We start from the raw sequence: 20,269 nt of genomic DNA, 5'->3' as shown, positions 1-20,269 counted from the left end.
GCATTTCCAACGCCCCTCCCCCACGTCCCTCCTCCCTACCTTTTATCTTAGCCTGCTGGACACACTTTCCTCATTCCTGAAGAAGGGCTTATGCCCGAAACGTCGATTCTCCTGTTCCCTGAATGCTGCCTGACCTGCTGCACTGTTCCAGCAACACATTTTCAGGTCTGTTATATAATTTAAGTCTCAGAATTGCTTAGCTACATTCGGATTCTTAAAAAGAACAATTGATACCTTTCAAGAACTAGCAAACCAGATAGTACTGTGAAATAAACTGTGTGGGTATATACTGACAGTTTTCACATTGCAGTAAAGGCAAATGGGTAAAAAGAGATTTGCCAGAGCATGTCTCAAAGTGGATCTATTATTGAGTGATGAGAGAAATCAGAATTTTAAATGCAAGGGGCATATTTTTAGCAAGATGAAGGACATATTCTCATTTATATTGAATTTAACTGTCAAGTATTGCTGGGCCTACAGTCGAATTCCAAAGATTCAATACTATCAGACGAGAAATTCCTCCTCATCTCTAATTTAAATATGTGACCATTTATTCTAACATTATGCCCTCTGGTCCCAGATGGGTGAACAACATTTACGTGTCAACCTTGTGAAGCCTCCTAAGAAATCTGAATGTTTCAATTAGGTCACTTCTCATTCTTCCAAATTCTAACATGTACAGCCATGACCTACTCTACCTTTCCTCATAAGACAGTCCCTCCAGAGAAGGCATCAACCTAATGAACCTACTCTACACTGCTTCCAATGCCAGCATATCTTTCTATAGGTAAGAGAACCAAAACTGTTAATAAGATCCAAGCTGTCGTCTGACTAGTGCCTTGCACAATTTTAGCAAAACCTTCTTACTTATATACTACTTCCTTGATAGACATTTCAAAAATCCCTGAAAAGGTGCCAGTGGATAATGTGACTATACTGTAGCTTTAAGAGGTTATGTGGTTCTGTATTTTTTTGGAGAGAGATTTTAAAGCAGAGATGATAAGCTGTCTATTGAAGACCCATAAAGTAAACAGCTTGGGAGACCTTGGTTTTTTTAAAAAATGTTGGAATAATAGAAGCAGCCTGGATGGGTGTGGCCAGCTCTCTCAGACCAGGATTTCTAGGATTTTTTTTAAGTTTTTAGGTTCAGCTTTAATAAGTTGCTGTTGGAGTCTTAACAGCTGCGAGAGTTTTGAAGAAGTAGAAGCTATCTTCTCTCTCTCGGTTCTAGCTAGAAGCTGAGGTTTCTCCCTGCTACTGGGTTACCTATGAGACAAATCTATTTATCTGATTTTGCCTTTTTGCCAAGGGGTGTGTTTATGAAATATTACTATATTGGAACAGCTCATTAGTAACAATTACAGTATCCATTATTTGGTTAAGTTTTCCAATAGAGTTAAGTTATTCTAAGGTCTTCTATCTTTTGTATATTTTAATTGTAGTGTTTAAATAAATTGTGTTTTGCTTAATGTCAAGTCAATTGGACACCACTCACATTACATCTGAAACACAGTACTTTACGTATACCTTTAAAATAAGAAAAAGTTAGGATCTCGGCTACCTTCTTAAAATATTTTGAGTGGGTCTGGTCTGGCCCATAACAATTGGAAACATGCTAATGTGACACCCTTATTCAGAAAAGGAGATAAGCAAAAAGTTAGAAACTATGCACCAGTTAGTTTAACCTCTGTAATGGGGAAGTTGCTGGACTCAATCATAAAGGAGGAGATAACTGAACACTTAGAAAAAACAAAGCACAATTCACCAGTGACAGCACAGTTTCATGAAGGACAAGTCATGCTTCACAAACCAGATGGAGTTCTTTGAGGATGTAACCAACAAGGTGGATAATGGAGATCCAGTGGATGTGGTAAAGCCAGACTTCCAGAAGGGATTTGACAAGGCTTAGATGATTGATACAGAAAGTTATATCCCAGGAGGTTAGGGATAGAATATTGGCTTGGACAGAAGTTGTCTGACTGACAGAAAACAGAGGGTCAGGATAAATGGATCTTTCTCTGAATGGCAAACTGTAATTGGTGGGACATCACAGAGTCCAGTTCTTGGACCTTAACTATTTACAATCTATGTAAATGATCTGCAAACAGGACAGAGTGTAACATAGCAAAATTCATGGACGATGCCAAAAAACATAGATAGGAAAGCAGGCTTTGATGAGGAGAAAAGAGTTTACAGATGGATATTGATAGGTTCAGAGAGTGGGCCAAAATCTGGCAGATGGAATTTAATGTGAATAAGTGCAAGGTTGTCCATCTTGACCAGAAAAATAAGACGACAGATTATTATTTAAATGGGAAGCAGGTTCAAAATGCATCAGTGCAGTGATATGTCGGTGTCCTTGTGCAATACACAGAAAGTGGGTATGTAGGTGCAGCATATAATAAGAAAAGCAAATGGAATTTTGGCAGTTATTGCAGAAGATTGGATTATAAAAGTAAACAAGCATTGTGACAAATATGTAAGGCAATAATGAGACCACATTTGGAATACTGTGTTTAATTTTTGCCTCCTTACATGAGGAAGGATGTATTGCCACTGGAGGCAGTTCACAGGAGATTCACAATGTTGATTCCTGGGATGAAAGGGCTGTCGTACTGTTGAATAGTTTGGCCTTGTACTCACTGGAGTTCAGAAGAATGAAGGGGGATCCGACTGAGGTACATTAAATGTTAAAAGGGATTAATAAGGTACACGCTGAATAGATGTTCTCCTTTTTGGGACAGTCTTGAGCAAGAGATCATAGATATAAAATAAGTGCAGGCCAGTTCAAAACTGAGGTGAGAAATTGCTTCTCTCAGAGGGTTGTGAATCTGTGGAACTCACTACCTCTGAGTGCAGTGGAGGCAGAATCAATCAACAGATTCAAGAAAGAAATGGACATGTTTCTGATGAAAAGTGAGATAAAGGGCCATGGGAAGGAAAGTGGAGTTGAGACTAGGACGAGATCAGCCATGATCATGATAAATGACAAAGCAGGCTCGAAGGTGTGAATTGCCTACTCCTGTTCCTAATTCTTATGTTGCTTCAGATGTGGGCTCTGATCAGCCAATTGGTTTGTATGTTGCCAAGAAAGCAGTTGGTGCTATAGGTTTGAATGCTCGTGAGGGATGTGGGCTTTAATGTCAGAAATATTGTTCAACATGCGAGATTACTTAACCAAGAGCACGAATTTCAAAAAACTTAACATTTAGTTGGACTGACAATAGAGTTTTGAATCCAAACAGTATTGGTTAAGGTGAGACAGTGCACAGATTCTGTTTCACTGAGTTTTCCACATCTAACACTTGGTCCATTGAGAAGATCAGCCTGTGGCCATTACATTTTATGTGTTAATGTTTTTAAACTTATGTTATTTAGGTCTGTTTATCAAATCCTAAATAATTGTTTGATAGTCCAGAAATTAAATCTTGATGAAAAGAGACAGGGAGTTGAAGCTTTTCCAGACGCACTCATTCGCCTGTACCTGTATTTTTGTTTTCGCCACTGTTTACCTATCATTTGCATAGCTATGCTATTTAACAATGTGATCTACCTGTATTGCTCACAAGACAATGCTTTTCATTGTGCCCCAGGACACATGACAATAAATTAAATTCAATTTCAAATTCATGAGGACTGGGATGCAAGAAATAAACTTGAAAAAGGAACATGAATTTACACAGCATGAGAAAAAGGGTACTGATTGGTTGGCCCTGACTTCAACAGTTTCCTCATTTCCCCTTCCCCCACCTCACCCTAGTTCTAAACTTCCAGCTCAGCACTGTCCCCATGACTTGTCCGGACTTGTCCTACCTGCCTATCTCCTTTTCCACCTATCCACTCCACACTCTCCTCCCTCGCCAATCACCTTCATCCCCTCCCCCACTCATCCATTGTACTCTATGCTACTTTCTCCCCACCCCCACCCTCCTCTAGCTTATCTCTCCACGCTCCAGGCTCACTGCCTTTATTCCAGATGAAGGGCTTTTGCCCAAAACGTCGATTTCGAAGCTCCTTGGATGCTGCCTGAACTGCTGTGCTCTTCCAGCACCACTAATCCAGAATCTGGTTTCCAGCATCTGCAGTCATTGTTTTTACCACCATGAAGAAAGAACAGTTAATTGTCCATTTTAATTCTCACATAGATTCTGATTCGTCAGGGTGTTGATATGGGAAGGCAATAGAATCTTCATGAATCCCATCCCCACCAGAAAAAAGTGCAATGTACATAAAAATTAATTTTGCGGCTGTATTAATATATTCAGCATATTCATATGCATATTCATATGCTTAAATACAACAAAACTATTTCCAGAAATAGAGGATTAGTATGTTGAGAATACAGATGAATGATCTTTGGAAAAAGTGCCAGAGGAGAGATGTGTTTTGATGAACTGGTTTACCTGCCTGAAAGGGCAATGGAAGCAGATCCACTATTGACATTTCAAATAAATATATGGCTCATAAGAAGTTCTATGAGAAGAGGACAATGGTCTAATTGGATGTCAGCACAAACACAAACAGTCAAACGGATACCTACTGCACTGTGTAAAAGTGATTCATCACTTTGATGTTTATTCATTCCTGGGATGTGAGGTTCACTGGCTTTGTTAGCATTTATTGCCCATCTCTAGACACCCTTGGAAATGTGATGATGAGCTACTTTCTTGAACCTCTCTTGTCCATTGGTGTAGATAGGAAGTTTAAGAATATTGGCAAAGGGACAGGAAAGAGCAGTGATATTTCAAAGTAAGGATGGTGAGTGGCTTGGAAGGGAATGTGCAAGTGGTGATGTTCCCATGTATCTGCTGCCTTTGTCCTGGATTGTAACGGTTATGGGTTTGGAAGGTTTTGTCAGAGAAGCTTTGGTGAACTTTTGTAGTGCATCTTGTAGATGATACACACTGCTACTACTGAGTGTCAGTGTGGAAGGAGTGAATGCTTGTAAATGTGGTGCCAATTAAGTGAGCTGCTTTGGCCTAGCTATTGTCAATTTTTAAGTGTGGTCAGAGCTGCAGTCATCCAGGGAAGTGGGTGATAGTCCATCACACTCCTGACTTGTGCCTTATCGATGATGGACAGCTTTGATAAGTCAGGCACTGAGGTACTCCCCATCCCAAACAACACCACCCCTGCCCTAGATGTTGATAGTGGGCGATTCAGTGATGCTAAAATTCTCTCTTGTTGAAGATGGTCATTGGCTAGAATTTGTATGGTGCGAATATTACTTGCCATTTATCAGATCAAGTCTGAATATCATCCAGGTGTTGCTGCATTTGGACATGGAATATTTCAGTATCTGAGGAGTGTGCAATGGTACTAAACATTGCACAATCATCAGCAAACATAACCACTTCTGTTCTTCTGATAGAGGGAAGATCATTGATAAAGCAGCTAAAGATGTTTGGGCCTAGAATATTCTCTTGAGAAACTGTTGGGCTCTTGTGGTGCAGTGGTAATGTCTCCATCTCTGAGCCAGGAGGTCTGGGTACAAGTCCCACCTGTTCCAGGAGTGTGTAATGACAACTCTGAAGAGGTTGGTTAGAAAATATCTACCATGTGGAACTCCTATCAAGATGCCTTGTCGTTGAGATAACTGACCTCCAACAACCACAACCACCTTTCTTGGTGCTAGGTATGACTCAAATCAGCAGAGAGCTTGCTCCTCCCAGCTTCTATTGACTCTAGTTTTGCTGGAGTTCTTTGATGCCACATTTGTTCAAATGCAACCTTGACATCAAGAAGTGTCTCACTCACCTCCCCACTGGAGTTCAACTGTATTTTTCTGTTAAACCAAGGCTGTTATTAGGTCAGGAGGGTAAAAACAATGACTGCAGATGTTGGAAACCAGAGTTTAGATTAGAATGGTGCTGGAAAAGCACAGCCGTTCAGGCAGCATCCGAGGAACAGTAAAATCGACGTTTCGGGCAAAAGCCCTTCATCAGGCTTTTGCCCGAAACGTCGGTTTTACTGTTCCTCGGATGCTGCCTGAACGGCCGTGCTTTTCCAGCACCATTCTAATCTAATCTAAATCTAATCTAAACATTAGGTCAGGAGCTGAGTGGTTCTGGCTAAACCCAAACTTAGCATAATGAGCAGGTTTGGCTCGATTGCCAATAAAAAAGGTGAAATGATGCAAACTAAAATTAAGTAATTTTTAACTATACAGTATAATACAACATTACATTGACACTACTAAAAGTAGTTGACTTTTACCAACTGTAAAAACTATGAGAATAAAAAAGTTACAGTAAATACTTTTGTAGGATCACTACAATTTTGTTCTAACCTGAGTGAGGCTTACTGTATGGTTCATACTCATGGTCCAGTCCACAGGCCACCATCTTTAGTATTCTGTGAACAGAGCTACTGTCCAGCTGAACCTCCATTGGACCTATAACTAGACTTTTTGTGGACATCTCTTGGACGCTGCCCAGATCTTCACTTTTATTTGCAGAAACATCTTGTTGTTGACTAACAGAACCTGAGAATAAAACAACCATATGGCATCAGCAACTCCTTTTTTGAATAAAAACAGTTCTGCCAATTATGAACCCAAAAGAATAAACTGAACCAGATTCTAAAAAGAGAGAACTGATGGAATGCTAACCAAAACAGCATTGGAATAGTCAAATCAATATTAAGCAAAGAATAAATCCGGAGCAGCGTCAAAACATTCATATAGATTACTCATTGGTTTTGACTACCTGAGAACTTTTAAACTATCTAACCTCAGTTTAATCAGCAAGCATTGCTTTGCACCCTACTTTCCCTGAGTAGTACTTAAACATTCGAAATTCTGACTATCTGACATCAGCAGTGCACAAATGTGTTTAAAGGCAGGGGCAGAGTTACAACTTCAATAATGGAGTTGAGGTTCCAACTACACAGCAGGCTAGTTGTGCAGGGATTGATTTGTCTAACTTAAAACCCAAAATTATAATTTATTTGCCCAGACTGTTGCTTCATTGTAAAGGCATCCTTACTATACAAGCCTGACAGCTGAAGAGTTCAATTTTTCTCTTCCTAACATCCATAAAGCAAAGAGATTAGCTCACTTTGCAATCAATCAACAGGGAACATTACTCACCTATGAAGCAAGTAATTGAGATTTTTTAAACTGAGCTTTTTTTGCACAATGTTTACTTTGGTCTTAGCCAATCCACCAGAATGTTTTCATAAATATGGGAAGCATTGTCTTGACAAGGTACTCAATACACCTCTGACATGATACATCATTTTCATTTAGCCACTTAAAAATAATCCCATTGAAAAGTGATTCAAATACATAAGTTTCAAACCATTACTCTGACAATGCAGTGACTGGACAGATGTTAGCAATAGGGCAAGAAAGGAGTATGATATCGTTTGTATGACAGTGATGATATAGGACTGGAAGGAAGTCACCTGTCTAGCCTCTTACCCTCAATTAAACGTGAGACACTGAACCAACTGGAGTTAGTGATAAAGAGGCGCAGAAAAGCAAACAGTTTTAAAAAGAGGACAAAGAGGAACTAAGAAACAGATTTTAATTTCTCTTTCTGGAGAAGTTACATCACGAAGATAAAATGGCACAGAAGGTTGTGGATTACTAACTGAGTAGTTTACCTTTTGGTGAATGATTAATAATTCAAGCTTTAATTTAATTAAACGTTTACTATACTATTACAAGAATATTAACTTTAAATCCTTTCTGGTCAACTGATTTATCCATTCAATCTATCGCATTGTCTTGTGATCTGCTATAGAAATCACATGATCTGGGTCTATTTTCTTCCAGCAATTTAACTGGTTCAGAAAAACCACACAAAACTGCTCCTATTAATCTAGCAGGCATCTCAAAGCAAACATCAACCGGCTGCAATAAGGTCTGTAAAATGTCTGCTCAAATATTAGCCAAGAGTGCACTGCAGCAACTTCATTCCAGTTCCAATATAATAATTATTTTAAATTGGAGAGCGTTCAGAGAAGATTTACCAGGATGTTGCCAGGACTGAAGGACTTGAGTAATAAAGATAGGCTGGATAGGCGGGAATTTTCTTCACTGGAGCATAGGAGGTTGAGGGGTAAACTTATAAAGGTTTATAAAATTATGAGGGGCACAGATAAGGTGAATAGTCGAAGTGTTTTGTTTTCGAATACTGATGTCATGAAAAAGGCTGACTAAACAACAATCTCCAATTACAGTAACAGACTTTGCAATTACATGAAAAGGATTAACTTTTATGAAATATTGTGAAGTTCACTGTGAAGAGAGTGTCTGTAAGACAGCTATAGATTAAATCATCTAGAAAGACAACATAGAGCAGGGCACATTGTTTATAGAAAGCATTGAACATGTGAGCTGACCAAAAGCACACTTGTTAGTTTCGCAATATAATCCATATTCAGTGCTTATCCCAGTCCTTTCTTGAAGATATAATCTCAGACTATTCTGGTTAGATTGAGGTAAAAGAGAGGGCAACAGGTCAAGGACCAAATGTCTACGAAGAAACATTTGTTTGTCTAGTTCAAGGGGAGGGAAGCAAACATCAAAGAGAAAATAAAGCAATACCTTTGCCACTACTACACTCCATTGTGTATAGGTAATCCATGTAGAAGGCCCCAAAACGCTGTACACCAGCTATCTCTGTGTATGTCTCCTGCCAACAAAGAAAGACAAATAGAACTTAAGTTCCAAAAGGATGGAACTCACAGATTACAACACTTTATGTGAATGTTATTTGTATTTGCATAGCCTTTTACACAAAGGCTTATCAGCGAAAGAGAACAGAGGTTATCTAAAGCATTCTCCTGCTCAAGTAATGCAACAGAATTCAGGTTGTGCACAAAAGCACTATACAATTTGAGTCACCATTTCACCAGTTAATATCTAATTTTAGTTATTTACACGGTCAATAAAATCACAGGAAATTTGTCTCCAAATGTATCTTCGACCATTAGTAAATGTAATAATGTGTTTAAATATTTATTTTACAAAGTGAAACCAATTAAAATAGCATCTTCAAATTTACTCGAAGGTATCCAGCTTAATCGTGCAATAGCTTTCCATTACATGAACAAGACTTTCTATTGCTGTGTTCTACTTTGCCATAGTTTCTTTGTGGGATGCTGGAAAGCTGTTTGGATTTCATTTTCTCAGCTATTCCATATTCATGACCATTACCTGAGAGTAAAATAATTTTCTCCTCTGCAAACCAGACTACTCAAAAGGTAAAAGCTACAATCGTCTGCTGCTGATTTTACAGGATGGCTTTGAATACCTAATTTGGAATGATTATTTTCAGTGCTCAACTGAACACTGTGTTTCAGAGATTGAGGATAATTGTAATTTTAAGAAGCTGTCATGAATGCTCAACTTTGCAAGACAGGAATACTTCGACATGTACTTTTAACTCAAAGTAAAATAATGAATTCTGCATAAACACCTCGGCTTGCAAAATCCCATGATATGGTAGCCAATAGGGATGGAAATGAAAAAATAATTGGTACAGTGGAATATGCAATTTTATAACCTTTTCACAGCATCTTACATCAAAGGATAACTGTTGCATGAGACAAAGAAATAAAGAAACTACTTCTGGAGGAAAGGAAGGTGAATGGTCTTATGTTAACAACTAAGGTGGTTTGCTTGTGAAAGTTTTTTGTCTGTTCTCAAGGAAGGTAGCAAAGAGGGTCTTGAAGATTTAGGGAATGGACAGTCTTTGAAGTTTGCTTTGCTTGTGAAAATCATGTCTGGAAAACTCAAATAATGACTGATACAACTGTAGAAGATATTGGAAGTTTCAATCTGATGCAATGGGAAGAAGTGAACTTCCACTGGATAGATGGAGTGACTTGGCCTTTCAAATACAGTGGTATTCCTCCTGAACTGCTAAGTATCTGCCAAAACACATGTATTTGTGTTTCCAAAGACAAATTTCATTGTATCAGTTCATGAACGCAGAGCTTACCCTTTTTTTTGGTTTAATCTACAAGATGTCTGTCAATTAATACTTCCTGTTGATGTTAGTTCGCTGATATAAAGTAAAAGTCTTAAAAAGTGAAATTATGTGCACTGGTTTATTTCCATTGGTAGTTTGGGAAATTAATCTCTTTTAAAAAGTCATCTGTTTCTATGGAGATCCTTGTTTTCATTTACTCATGGGACATAGCCATCACTGGCTAGGCCAGTGTTTATTGCCCGCCCCAGTTGCCCTTCAGAAGATGGTGGTGAGCTGCCTTCTTGAACCACTGCAGTCCACATGATACAGGGTTAGGGTTAGGGTGAGGGCGAGGGATCATTCCTTAAGGGATGGAATTCCAGAATTTTGACTAAGTGTCAACGAAGAAATGGTGGTATATTTCCAAGTCAGGATGAGGAGTGGCTTGGAAGGGGAACTTGCAGGCGGTGTTGTTCCCATTATCAGCTGCCCTTGTGCTTCCAGATGGAAGGTGCTGTCTCAGGATCTTTGATGAATTTCTGCAGTGCATCTTGTAGATGGTACACACTGCTATTACTTAGTCTTGGTGGCAGAGAGACTGAATGTTTGTGAATGTGGTGCCATCAAGCAAGCTGCTTTGTCCCTGATGGTGGAGGAGAAAGTGAGGACTGCAAATGGTGGAGATCAGAGTCAACATGTGTGGCGCTGGAAAAGCACAGCAGGTCAGGCAACATCTGAGGAGCAGGAGAGTCGATGTTTCGGGCATAAGCACTTCATGAGGAATATTCCTGATAAATGGCTTATGCCCGAAACGTTGACTCTCCTGCTCCTCAGATGCTGCCTAACCTGCTGTGCCTTTCCAGTGCCACACTTTTTGAGTTGGCCTTGATAGTGTCAAATGTCTTGAGTTCTGTTGGAGCAGCACTTGTTCAGGCAAGCCAGGAGCATTCTACCACACTGAAGAGAAAATGAGGTCTGCAGATGCTGGAGATCAGAGATGGAAATGTGTTGCTGGAGAAGCAGCAGGTCAGGCAGCATCTAGGGAACAGGAGAATCGACGTTTCGGGCATTAGCCCTTCCTGAAGTATAGGAGTTGGGGCATCATGTTACAAATGTACAGGACATTGGTGAGGCCACTTTTAGGATACTGCATACAATTCTGGTTGCCCTTCTGTAGAAAGGATGTTGTGAAATTTGAAAGAGTTCAGAAAAGATTTACAAGGAAGTTGCCAGGACCAGAAGATTTGAGCTATACACAGTGGCTGAATAGGCTGAGGCTGTTTTCCTTGGAGCAGCAGAGACTGAGGGGTAACTCTATAGAGGTTTTTTTTAAAATCATGAGGGGCGTAGTCGGGGTGAATAGCCAAGGTCTTTTTCCCCAGAGTGGGGGAGTCCAAAACTAGAGGGCATAGGTTTAAGGTGACAGGGGAAAGATTTAAAAAGGACCTGAGGGGGTAACTTTTTTTTTTACAGAGGTTGGTGCATGTATGAAATGAGCTGCTCGAGGAAGTGGTGGAGGCAGGTACAATTATAACAGTTAAAAGACATTTGGATGGGTATATAAAAAGAAAGGGTTCAGGGGGATATGGACCAAATGCTGGCAAATGGGACTAGGTCAGATTGGGATGTTTGGTCAGCATGGATGTGTTGTACCGAAAGGTCTGTTTCCATGCTGAATGACTATGATGCCATACTGGGAGGAGACTACCTAGTGGTATTTTCACTGTACTGTTAATCCAGAGACGACGGTAAGCTTCTGGTAAACCGGATTTGAATCCTGCAAAACAGATGGTCGAATTTAAATCCAATAAAAATCTGACCATGAATCTATTGCCAATTGTCGGAAAAACTCACCTGGTTCAAACTGTTGTTTTGGGAATAACACCTGGTCTGACCTGGATATGACACCAGATCTGCAGCAATGTGGTTGACTTGTAACTTCCCTCTGAGCAATTAAGGATGGACTATAAATGCTGGCCGAGTCAATGATGCCCTCAATGAATGAATTTTAAAAATGGTGAGTTCAGTTTCTGGTTAATGGCACTCATCCAGGATGTTGAAAGTAAGGAATTCAGTGATGGTAATGCCATTAAATGTCAAGGGGCAGTGGTTAGATTGTCTCTTGCTGGAGATGGTCATTGCCTGGCATTTGTGTGGCACTTGCCACTTTTCAGCCCAAACCTTGATATTGTGTAGGTCTTGATATACTGCTTCAGTACCTGAGGTACTTAACATTGGTGCTGAATATTGTGCAAACATCAGCAATCATCTCCACTTCTGATTTTATGATAGAGGGAAGGTTATTGATCAAGCAGCAGCTGAAGATGGTTTGGCCTAGAACACTGAAATACCTGAAAGCTGAGGTGATTGACCTCCAACAACCACAACTATTTTCCTGTGTGTCAGGTATCAAACATAAGATTTTATGCACTTTCCATCCAAAAGATTCAAGTCAACCTTCCTAAGGTGTGTAATATAATGAGTAGACTTAAGCTTTATGATCAACAGAACACAAAGCTAAAGACTATGCTGAGGTCCATTTGATGAATTTTGAAGATATAAAAATAACTTACAGTTTCTCCTCTATCAAAAAACTCTGACCTACTCACTCTAGGATATGCTGATATGATTTGCCTCACCATCTCAACAGGCAGTACATTTCACATCTCCTCGTCTATCCATTTGCTTCATACCAAGTGTTTCCACTTCTGTCAGTCAGTTAAATGTTTCAGCTGATCTGCACACTCTCTAACACTTCATTAAGGTCTGCCCGAGTCTTTTTGCTGCCAGTTAACATTAAGGTTCCTTTTTCTCCTGTTAATTCAGACACCCAATCCTCGATTATTTGCTGCCCTTAAACATAAATCAAGCACGCAGGATGCAAAGTTTCTTTTCTTGCAAAAACATTTTCATAAAAAATAATGCAACATAAGCATAACACATGATGAACCAACACCTCAAATTCCAGTTTGGCAAAAGTTTTAACCAAGGCAATGAAAAGTTAAGTGACATCCACATCTCTGGCATCCACAACTCAAATAAAGATGACCCAATGGTGAATTTACTTCCAATTTCTCCCCCAAACAGGCTAAGAGAAAAACATTGGATCTTCACAATGACATTGTAGTACTCATTCATTTATTTTTAATTTATTTATAAGATGTGAGCATTGGCGACAGAAACAGCACATACTGCTTTTCCCTCATTGCCTTGAAGTAGTGGCAAGCCACAATCTTGAATAAATATAGATACACCAGCAGTACTTGACTTTTGTGTAGCAATGTGAGTAGCTTGTCATGTTACTTAAAAGGTAACTGAGTCAAACATGTCACGGTAGAGATAGATGTCGTAAAAGCAAAGTCAACATAGTCTCAGAGGACCATGGGGCTGCTGTCTCATTGGAGAGACACAACTGGTTTAACCTGAGGGTTACCATAAATCACACAAGGGTGTAAGGTTGAGAAGGTAGGTGGGGGGGGGGGGGGGAGGCAATGGTCCAGTTGTACTATCACTGGACTGTTAATCTAGACACCCAGGTCATCTTCTGGGAACCCAGATTTGAATCCCACCATGGCAGATAGCGGATTTGAATCGTTAGACAAGCCCGTCTGGCTCACTGTCTTCTTGGGCAATGGGCAATAAATGCTGGTCTAGTCAGCGATGCCTTATCCCGTGAGTGAATAAAAAATGACAGGCAGCAGCAAACATTGAAAAAGCAAAAAGGTGAACTGCAAAAATTGTTTATTCCTATCTGGCACAAGAGTGCAAAGAGAATAGTGGCCAAATCAGGCCTAATAAAGGAAGTTAGAAGTAGCATTCAGTGCAAAAATGAGGCATACAAATTGGTAAGAGAAAACCTGAGGACGAGAAACAGTTTAGAAGTCAACAAAAGAGGGTGAAGGGATTGATTAAGAAAGGGAAAATAGAGTGCGAGTGAAATATAAGAACTGACTGTAAGAAGTTTCCATAGGTATGCAGACAGATAAAGATTGGTGAAAACTAATGTAGGTCCCTTAGGTCAGAAATGGGGGAATTTATAATGGCTAACAAATTAAATGCATACTTGACTTTAGGCTTCACAAAGGAGGACACAAATAATGTAGCAAAAATGATGAGGAACAAAGGGTTGAGTGTAAGGAAGAAGTTGAAGCAAATCTGTATTCGTACAGAAATGTTGGAGAAATTGATAAGATCAAAGGCTGATAAATCCCCAGGCCTGATAATCCAAATCCCAGAGTACTTAAGGAAGTAGCCCTAGAAATAGTGGATGTATTGGTGGTGAATTCCCAAAATTCTTTATACTCTGGAACAGTTCCTATAAATTGGAGGGTAGCGTATTTAACCTCATCATTTAAAATGGGAGGTTGTGTAAAAATAGGGAATTATGGACAAGAGACTTTGCCGTCAGTACTGGGGAAAGTGCTAGTATCCATCATCAAGGATTTTATAGCAGAGCACTTAGGAAACAGTGGCAGAACAATCAATGTGGACGAACAAAAGCGAAATCATGCCTGACAAACCTACTGGAATTTTCTTTTATTCATTCAGGGGATGTGGCCAGGCCAACATTTACTACCCATCCCTAAATGCTTAGAGGCAGCTAAGTAGCAACCACATTGTATGGGTCTTGAGTCACATTTAGGCCAGACTAGGTTAGGATGGTAATTTCCTTCCCTAAAGGACATTAGTGAACCAGATGAGTTTTTCCAACAATCGACAATTGTTTCATCGTCATCATTAGACTCCCAATTTTCAGGTATTTCGGGAATTCAAATTCTACCTTCTGACATGGCAGGATTTGAACCTTAAATTATTACCAGGTCTCTGAATTAGCAGTCTAGCAATAATACCAGTTCTTCGAGAATGCAATTAGTACAGTTGTTTGGGGAGCCAGTGGATGTGATTTATTTGGATTTTCAGAAGGTTTTTGACGAAGTTCCACAAAAGGCATTGATGTCTGAAAATTAAAGATTGGGGTAGTGTTTGAGATGAACAGAAAATTGGTTAGCAGACAAGGAAACTAACAGTAGGAATAAATGGGTTTATTTCTGAATAGAAGGCAGTGACTAGTAGGGTAACTCAGGGATTGGTACGAGGACCGCAGTTATTCATAATAAATGTCAATGATTTAGATAAGGGAACTAATGCAATATCTCAATTTGCAGATGACACAATTGCTGGGTGGAAGGGTGAGCTATAAGGAGGATGCAGCGATGCTGCAGTGTGATTTAGACAGGGTGAGTGAATAGGCAAATGCTTTGCAGATGGGAGTATAATATGGATAAACATGAAGCTATCCACTTTGGTAGCAAACAGAGTGAGGCAGTTTATTATTTGAATAGATGTAAATTGAGAGGGGGAATGTTCAATGAGACCCAGGTGTCCTTGTGCACCAGTTGCTCCAAGTAAGCGCACAGGTGCAGCAAACAGTAAAGGCGGCAAGCTATATTTTGCCCTTCATAGCAAACGGATTCAAATCCAGAAATAAAGGCACATTGCTACAGTTATACAGGGCAATGGCGAGACCACAACTAGTACATTGTGTATATTTTGCTCACTTTATCTAAGAAAGAATGTTCTTGCTTTAGAGTGTAGAGCGAAGGTTTACCAAATTAATTCCTGGAATGGCAATATGGATGTATGAGGTGAGATTGAATTGGTGGGATTGTATTCACTGAAGTTTAGAAGGGGGATCTCATAGAAATCTATAAAAATTATAGCAGAACCAGACAGCTTAGATGCAGAAACAATGTTCCTGATGGTTAGGGACTCCAGAACTAGGGGTCATTGTTTAAGGATAAGGGGCAAACATTTTAGGACTAAAATGAGGAGAAATTTATTTACCGAGAGACTAGTGAGCCTTTGGAATTCACTGTCACAGAAAGTTGTTGAGGCCAAAACACTGTGTATTTAAGGAGGTAAATAAGTCTTGATGCTAAAGAGATCAAGAAATGTGGTTTTGAGGGGGCGGGGAATTAGGGTATTGCTCTCAATAATCAGCCATGATCATAAAGTCACAGAGCTTAACACTAAAAAATACACCCTTCAGTCCAACTCGTCCATGCTGACCAGATATCCTAAGTTAAGCTAGTCCCATTTGCCAGCATATCGTTCGAAACCCTTCTTACTCACGTACCCATCCAAATGCCTTTTAAATGTTCTAACTGTACCAGTCTCCACCATTTCCTTTGGCGCACGCACACACACACACACACACACACACACACACACCTCTGTTGCCTTCAGTCTCTGATTATACTGAATGGTGGAGCAGACTCAAGCAGTCAAATGGCAAACCTTTCCTCCTATCTTCTATGTTTCTATTAGTAATGTGACTATTCTATTCCAGACATAATAATTAAAACTAAATTAAGTTGGTGGAATTTGACCTCATGTCTCCAGAGCAGCAGTCTGGAATTCTAGATTATTACTCCAGTAACATTGTGGTAATATTGGAGTAGCATCAATATAAATACAGTACAGGGTATGATCATAGCTGATCATCTAACTCAGTACTCTTTCTCCATATCCTTGGATCCCTTTGGTCCTAAGAACTCTTCCTTGAAAATCTTCAAAGTTTTAGCCTCAACAGTTTCCCATAGCAGAGAATTCCACAGGTTCACCACTCTTAGGATTTAAAAAAAAAGTCCTCCTCATCTCTGCTAAATGGCCTATCCCATATCCTCACGACCTCTGACTCTGGACTCTCCAGTTATCGAGTACATTCTCACTCCACCTACCCTGCCTTATCCTGTGAGAATTTTCATAGGTTTCTATGAGATCTTTGCTCATTCTTTTAAATTCCAGTGAACATAATCCAAACTGAACCAGTCTCTCTTCATACATCAATTCTGCCACCCTAGAAAGCAGGCTGGTAAACCTTCTTTCCACTCCCTCAATAGTCAGAACATACTTCCTCAGCAAAGGAGGTCAAAACTGTGCACAATACTCCACATTTGTCTTATCAATGGCCTGTACAGTTGCAGCAAAACATTCCTACTTATTTACTCAAATCCTCTCACCTGACAGCCATCATGACATTTGCCTTCTTAACTGCCCGTTGCACCTCCATACTTACTGTCAGCAACTGGTGTACGAGGCCACCCTCTCTCATTGCATGTCGGCCTTTCTTAATCTATTGCCCTTCAGATAAAAATCACTCACTCACTCAGCTTGTCCAAGTGTCAATGAAGTATCTCTGTTTCCTCCTTCAAGTTCAGCCTCCCACTGAGGTTTGTGCCACCTACAAACTTGGAGATATTATTTTTAGTTCCCTCATCTAAATCATGAATGTAGATTGTAAATAGCTGAGGTCCAAGCACTGATCCCTGTGGTACCTCACTAGCCACTGGCTAGTGATCAGAAAAAAGGTCAGTTTATTCCTACTGTTTGTTTCCTGTCTGCTAACCAGTTCTCTACTTGCGCAACGTTTCAGAGAACACCTCTGGGAGACCCTGACCAACCAACCTAACCACCCCGTGACTCAACACTTCAACTCCCCCTCCCACTCCACCAAGGACATGCCAGACCATGGCAATACGATGGCTGAGGAAGAGTGCCTCAGCTTCCGCCTAGGAACCCTCCAACCACAAGGGATGAACTCAGATTTCTCCAGTTTCCTCATTTCCCCCCACCTTTTCTCAGTCCCAAACCTTGAACTCAGCACCACCTTCCTAACCTGCAATCTTCTTCCTGACCTCTCCGCCCCCACCCCCACTCCGGCCTATCACCCTCACCTTGACCTCCTTCCACCTATCGCATTTCCAACGCCCCTCCCCCCTACCTTTTATCTTAGCCTGCTTGGCACACTTTCCTCATTCCTGAAGAAGGGCTCATGCCCGAAACGTCGATTCTCCTGCTCCATGGATGCTGCCTGACCTGCTGCGCTTTTCCAGCAACACATTTTCAGTTCTCTATCTATGTCAGTACACTTTGTCCAATCTCATGTGCTCTAACTTTACATGCTAATCTTTTATTTGGGACTTTATTGAAGCCTTCTGTAAGTCCAAGTAAATCATATTCTCTGCCCTCCTCCATATCAAGCCCCCTTGGACCACAAGCCTCATTCCTAATGAAGGGCTTATGCTCGAAACGTCAAATCTCCTGCTCGCTGGATACTGCCTGACCAGCTGTGCTTTTCCAGCACCACACTCTTCGACTCTGATCTCCAGCACCCGCAGTCCTCATTTTCCTCTCCATATCAACTCCACTCACTATATCCTCGAAAGATTCCAGTAGATTTGTCAACCACAATTTCATAAATGCACATTGCCTCGGTCAGATCTTTTCACTGTTTTCCAAGTGCTCTGCTCTTAAATCTTTTATAATGGACTCTAGCACTTTTCCCAGTGCCAATGTCAAGCTAATCAGATATTAATTTCCTGTTTTCTCTCTACCTCTCTTTTAAATAATGGAATTGCATTAGCTACCCTTCACTCCATGGGAACTGATCTAGAGTGGACAGAATCTAGAAAGATGGCCACCAATGCATCCACTACTTCTCCTGCCATTTCCTTAAGTACTCTGGATGTAGGTTATCGATTCCCCAACACCATTTTCCTATTAATACTGACTTTATAAATTTCACCTGCTCTCTAGAACCTGTGCTCCCCAATATTTTTGGGAGGTTATTTGTGTCATCCATTATAAAGACAGAATCAAAATGTGTATTTAATTGGTCTGGAATTTCTTTGTTCCTCATTCTAATTTCTCCTGTTTCTGACTGTCAAGGGACCTATATTTGTCTTCACTACTTTTTTCTCTTTTCATACCTATTTTACAATTAGCTTTATGTTTCCCACCAGCTTATTCTCTACTCTATTTGCTAATTTATGACAATTGAACACTGATGAAACATCATTTGGAATACAATGTACAGATTTGGTCTTATTTAAGAAAGCATGCAGATCCATCAGAAGCAGTTCAGAGAAAGTACACTCAACTGGTACCACAGAGGGACTATTTTGAGAGGAAAATTTGAACAGGCTTGACTTTTATCTATTCGCAGTTTAGAAAAATTAGAAGTGATCTCTTGGAAACATACAAGATCGTGAGGGGACTTAACAAGGTGGATGTTGAAAGGAGAGATTATAACTACAGGAAACTTGTGAAAGCAAAGTTATGTTTAGCCAGTTCTTTAGAGTTCTTTGAACAAGTAACATGCATTATGGCTAAAACGAAAGTCATGAATACCCTGTATTTCAATTTCCAGAAGGCATTTGATAAAGTGCCACATCCAAGGTAATTGTGGAAAATAGAACCTCCTAGTGTGAGGTATAACATATTGACATGAATAGAAAATTGACTACTGAACAGGAATTGGCAGTGGTCATAATGGGTCTTTTCTAGTTGGCAAGACATAACAAGTGGTGCCCCATAGAAATCAGTGGTGATGCCATAGTGTTTCACATAAATAATAATTATATTGCTAAATTTGCAGACAACAAAAATTGGTGAAAAAAAATGTAGACAAAAGGCTTAAGGAGGCTAAACAAAGGTATAGATAGGTTAAGTGAGTAAGCAAAGATTTCACAAATTGAGTATGATGTGGGAAAATATGAAATAGTCCATTTTGACAGGAACAATAGAAAAAGCATATCTAAATGGGGAGCGATTGCACAGCACTGAGGTGCAGAAGGATCTGGTTGTCCTATTGCACAAAAGGCTTGAATCCATTTGCAGGAAAGCTCACAAAAATGTCATCAGTTAATGAGGGGAGAACTGAACACCAAAGTAGTGAGGTTATGCTTCAGTTCTATAGGGCACTGATGGGATCACATCTGGAGTACTGTGTACCATAATGGTCTTTTTTAAGCAAAGATGTAATTGCATCGGACATTGTTCAGAGGAGGTTTACAAGACTAATAACTTAAATGGGTGGGTTGCCTTATGAGCAAGATTGGACAGGCTGCTATCCATTGAAATGGAGAGGAATAAGAGGTGACTTAAATTAAAAGCAAGATCCTAAGTGTAGAAGCAGGGTGAAAAGCATTTTTCTCTTGTGGGCGAATTGAGAACTACAAATCAATGTTCAAGATAATGGGTTCCCATTTAAGACAGGGATGAGGAGAAATATAGGAGAGCCTATAAAGTGGCCAAGAGCACTGGGAAATCAGAAGATTGGGAAGGCTACAAAAACAAACAGAGGATAACAAGGAGAGAAATAAGGAAGGAGAGGATCAAATATGAAGGTAGGCTCGCCAGGCTATATTAGAAATGATAGCAAAAGTTTCTTTCAATACATAAGAAACAAACAACAGGCAAGAGTAGACATTGAGCCACTTCAAACTGATGCTGGAAGCCTAGTGATGGGAGATAAGGAAATAGCAGGAAAACTTAATAAGTAC

General features: G+C 40.0%; 1 protein-coding gene across 9 annotated transcripts in view; it reads right to left on the bottom strand.

The window, feature by feature from the left end:
- Positions 1–20,269, bottom strand: part of LOC122548836 (vacuolar protein sorting-associated protein 13B-like) — a 968,370-nt gene that overhangs the window by 788,438 nt on the left and 159,663 nt on the right. For all 9 annotated transcript variants that reach the window (XM_043687672.1, XM_043687667.1, XM_043687669.1 and 6 more), the window contains exons 12-13: positions 8,555–8,642; positions 6,290–6,484 (exon numbers count right to left, since the gene is read on the bottom strand). In XM_043687672.1, coding sequence (XP_043543607.1) covers positions 6,290–6,484; positions 8,555–8,642 — 283 coding nt within the window. The remainder of the gene's footprint in view (positions 1–6,289; positions 6,485–8,554; positions 8,643–20,269) is intronic.

This window comes from Chiloscyllium plagiosum, chromosome 4 (genome assembly GCF_004010195.1).
Source record: "Chiloscyllium plagiosum isolate BGI_BamShark_2017 chromosome 4, ASM401019v2, whole genome shotgun sequence".
In the NCBI taxonomy this organism is placed as follows: domain Eukaryota; kingdom Metazoa; phylum Chordata; class Chondrichthyes; order Orectolobiformes; family Hemiscylliidae; genus Chiloscyllium; species Chiloscyllium plagiosum.
This window is presented reverse-complemented; position numbering and strand designations above follow the sequence as displayed.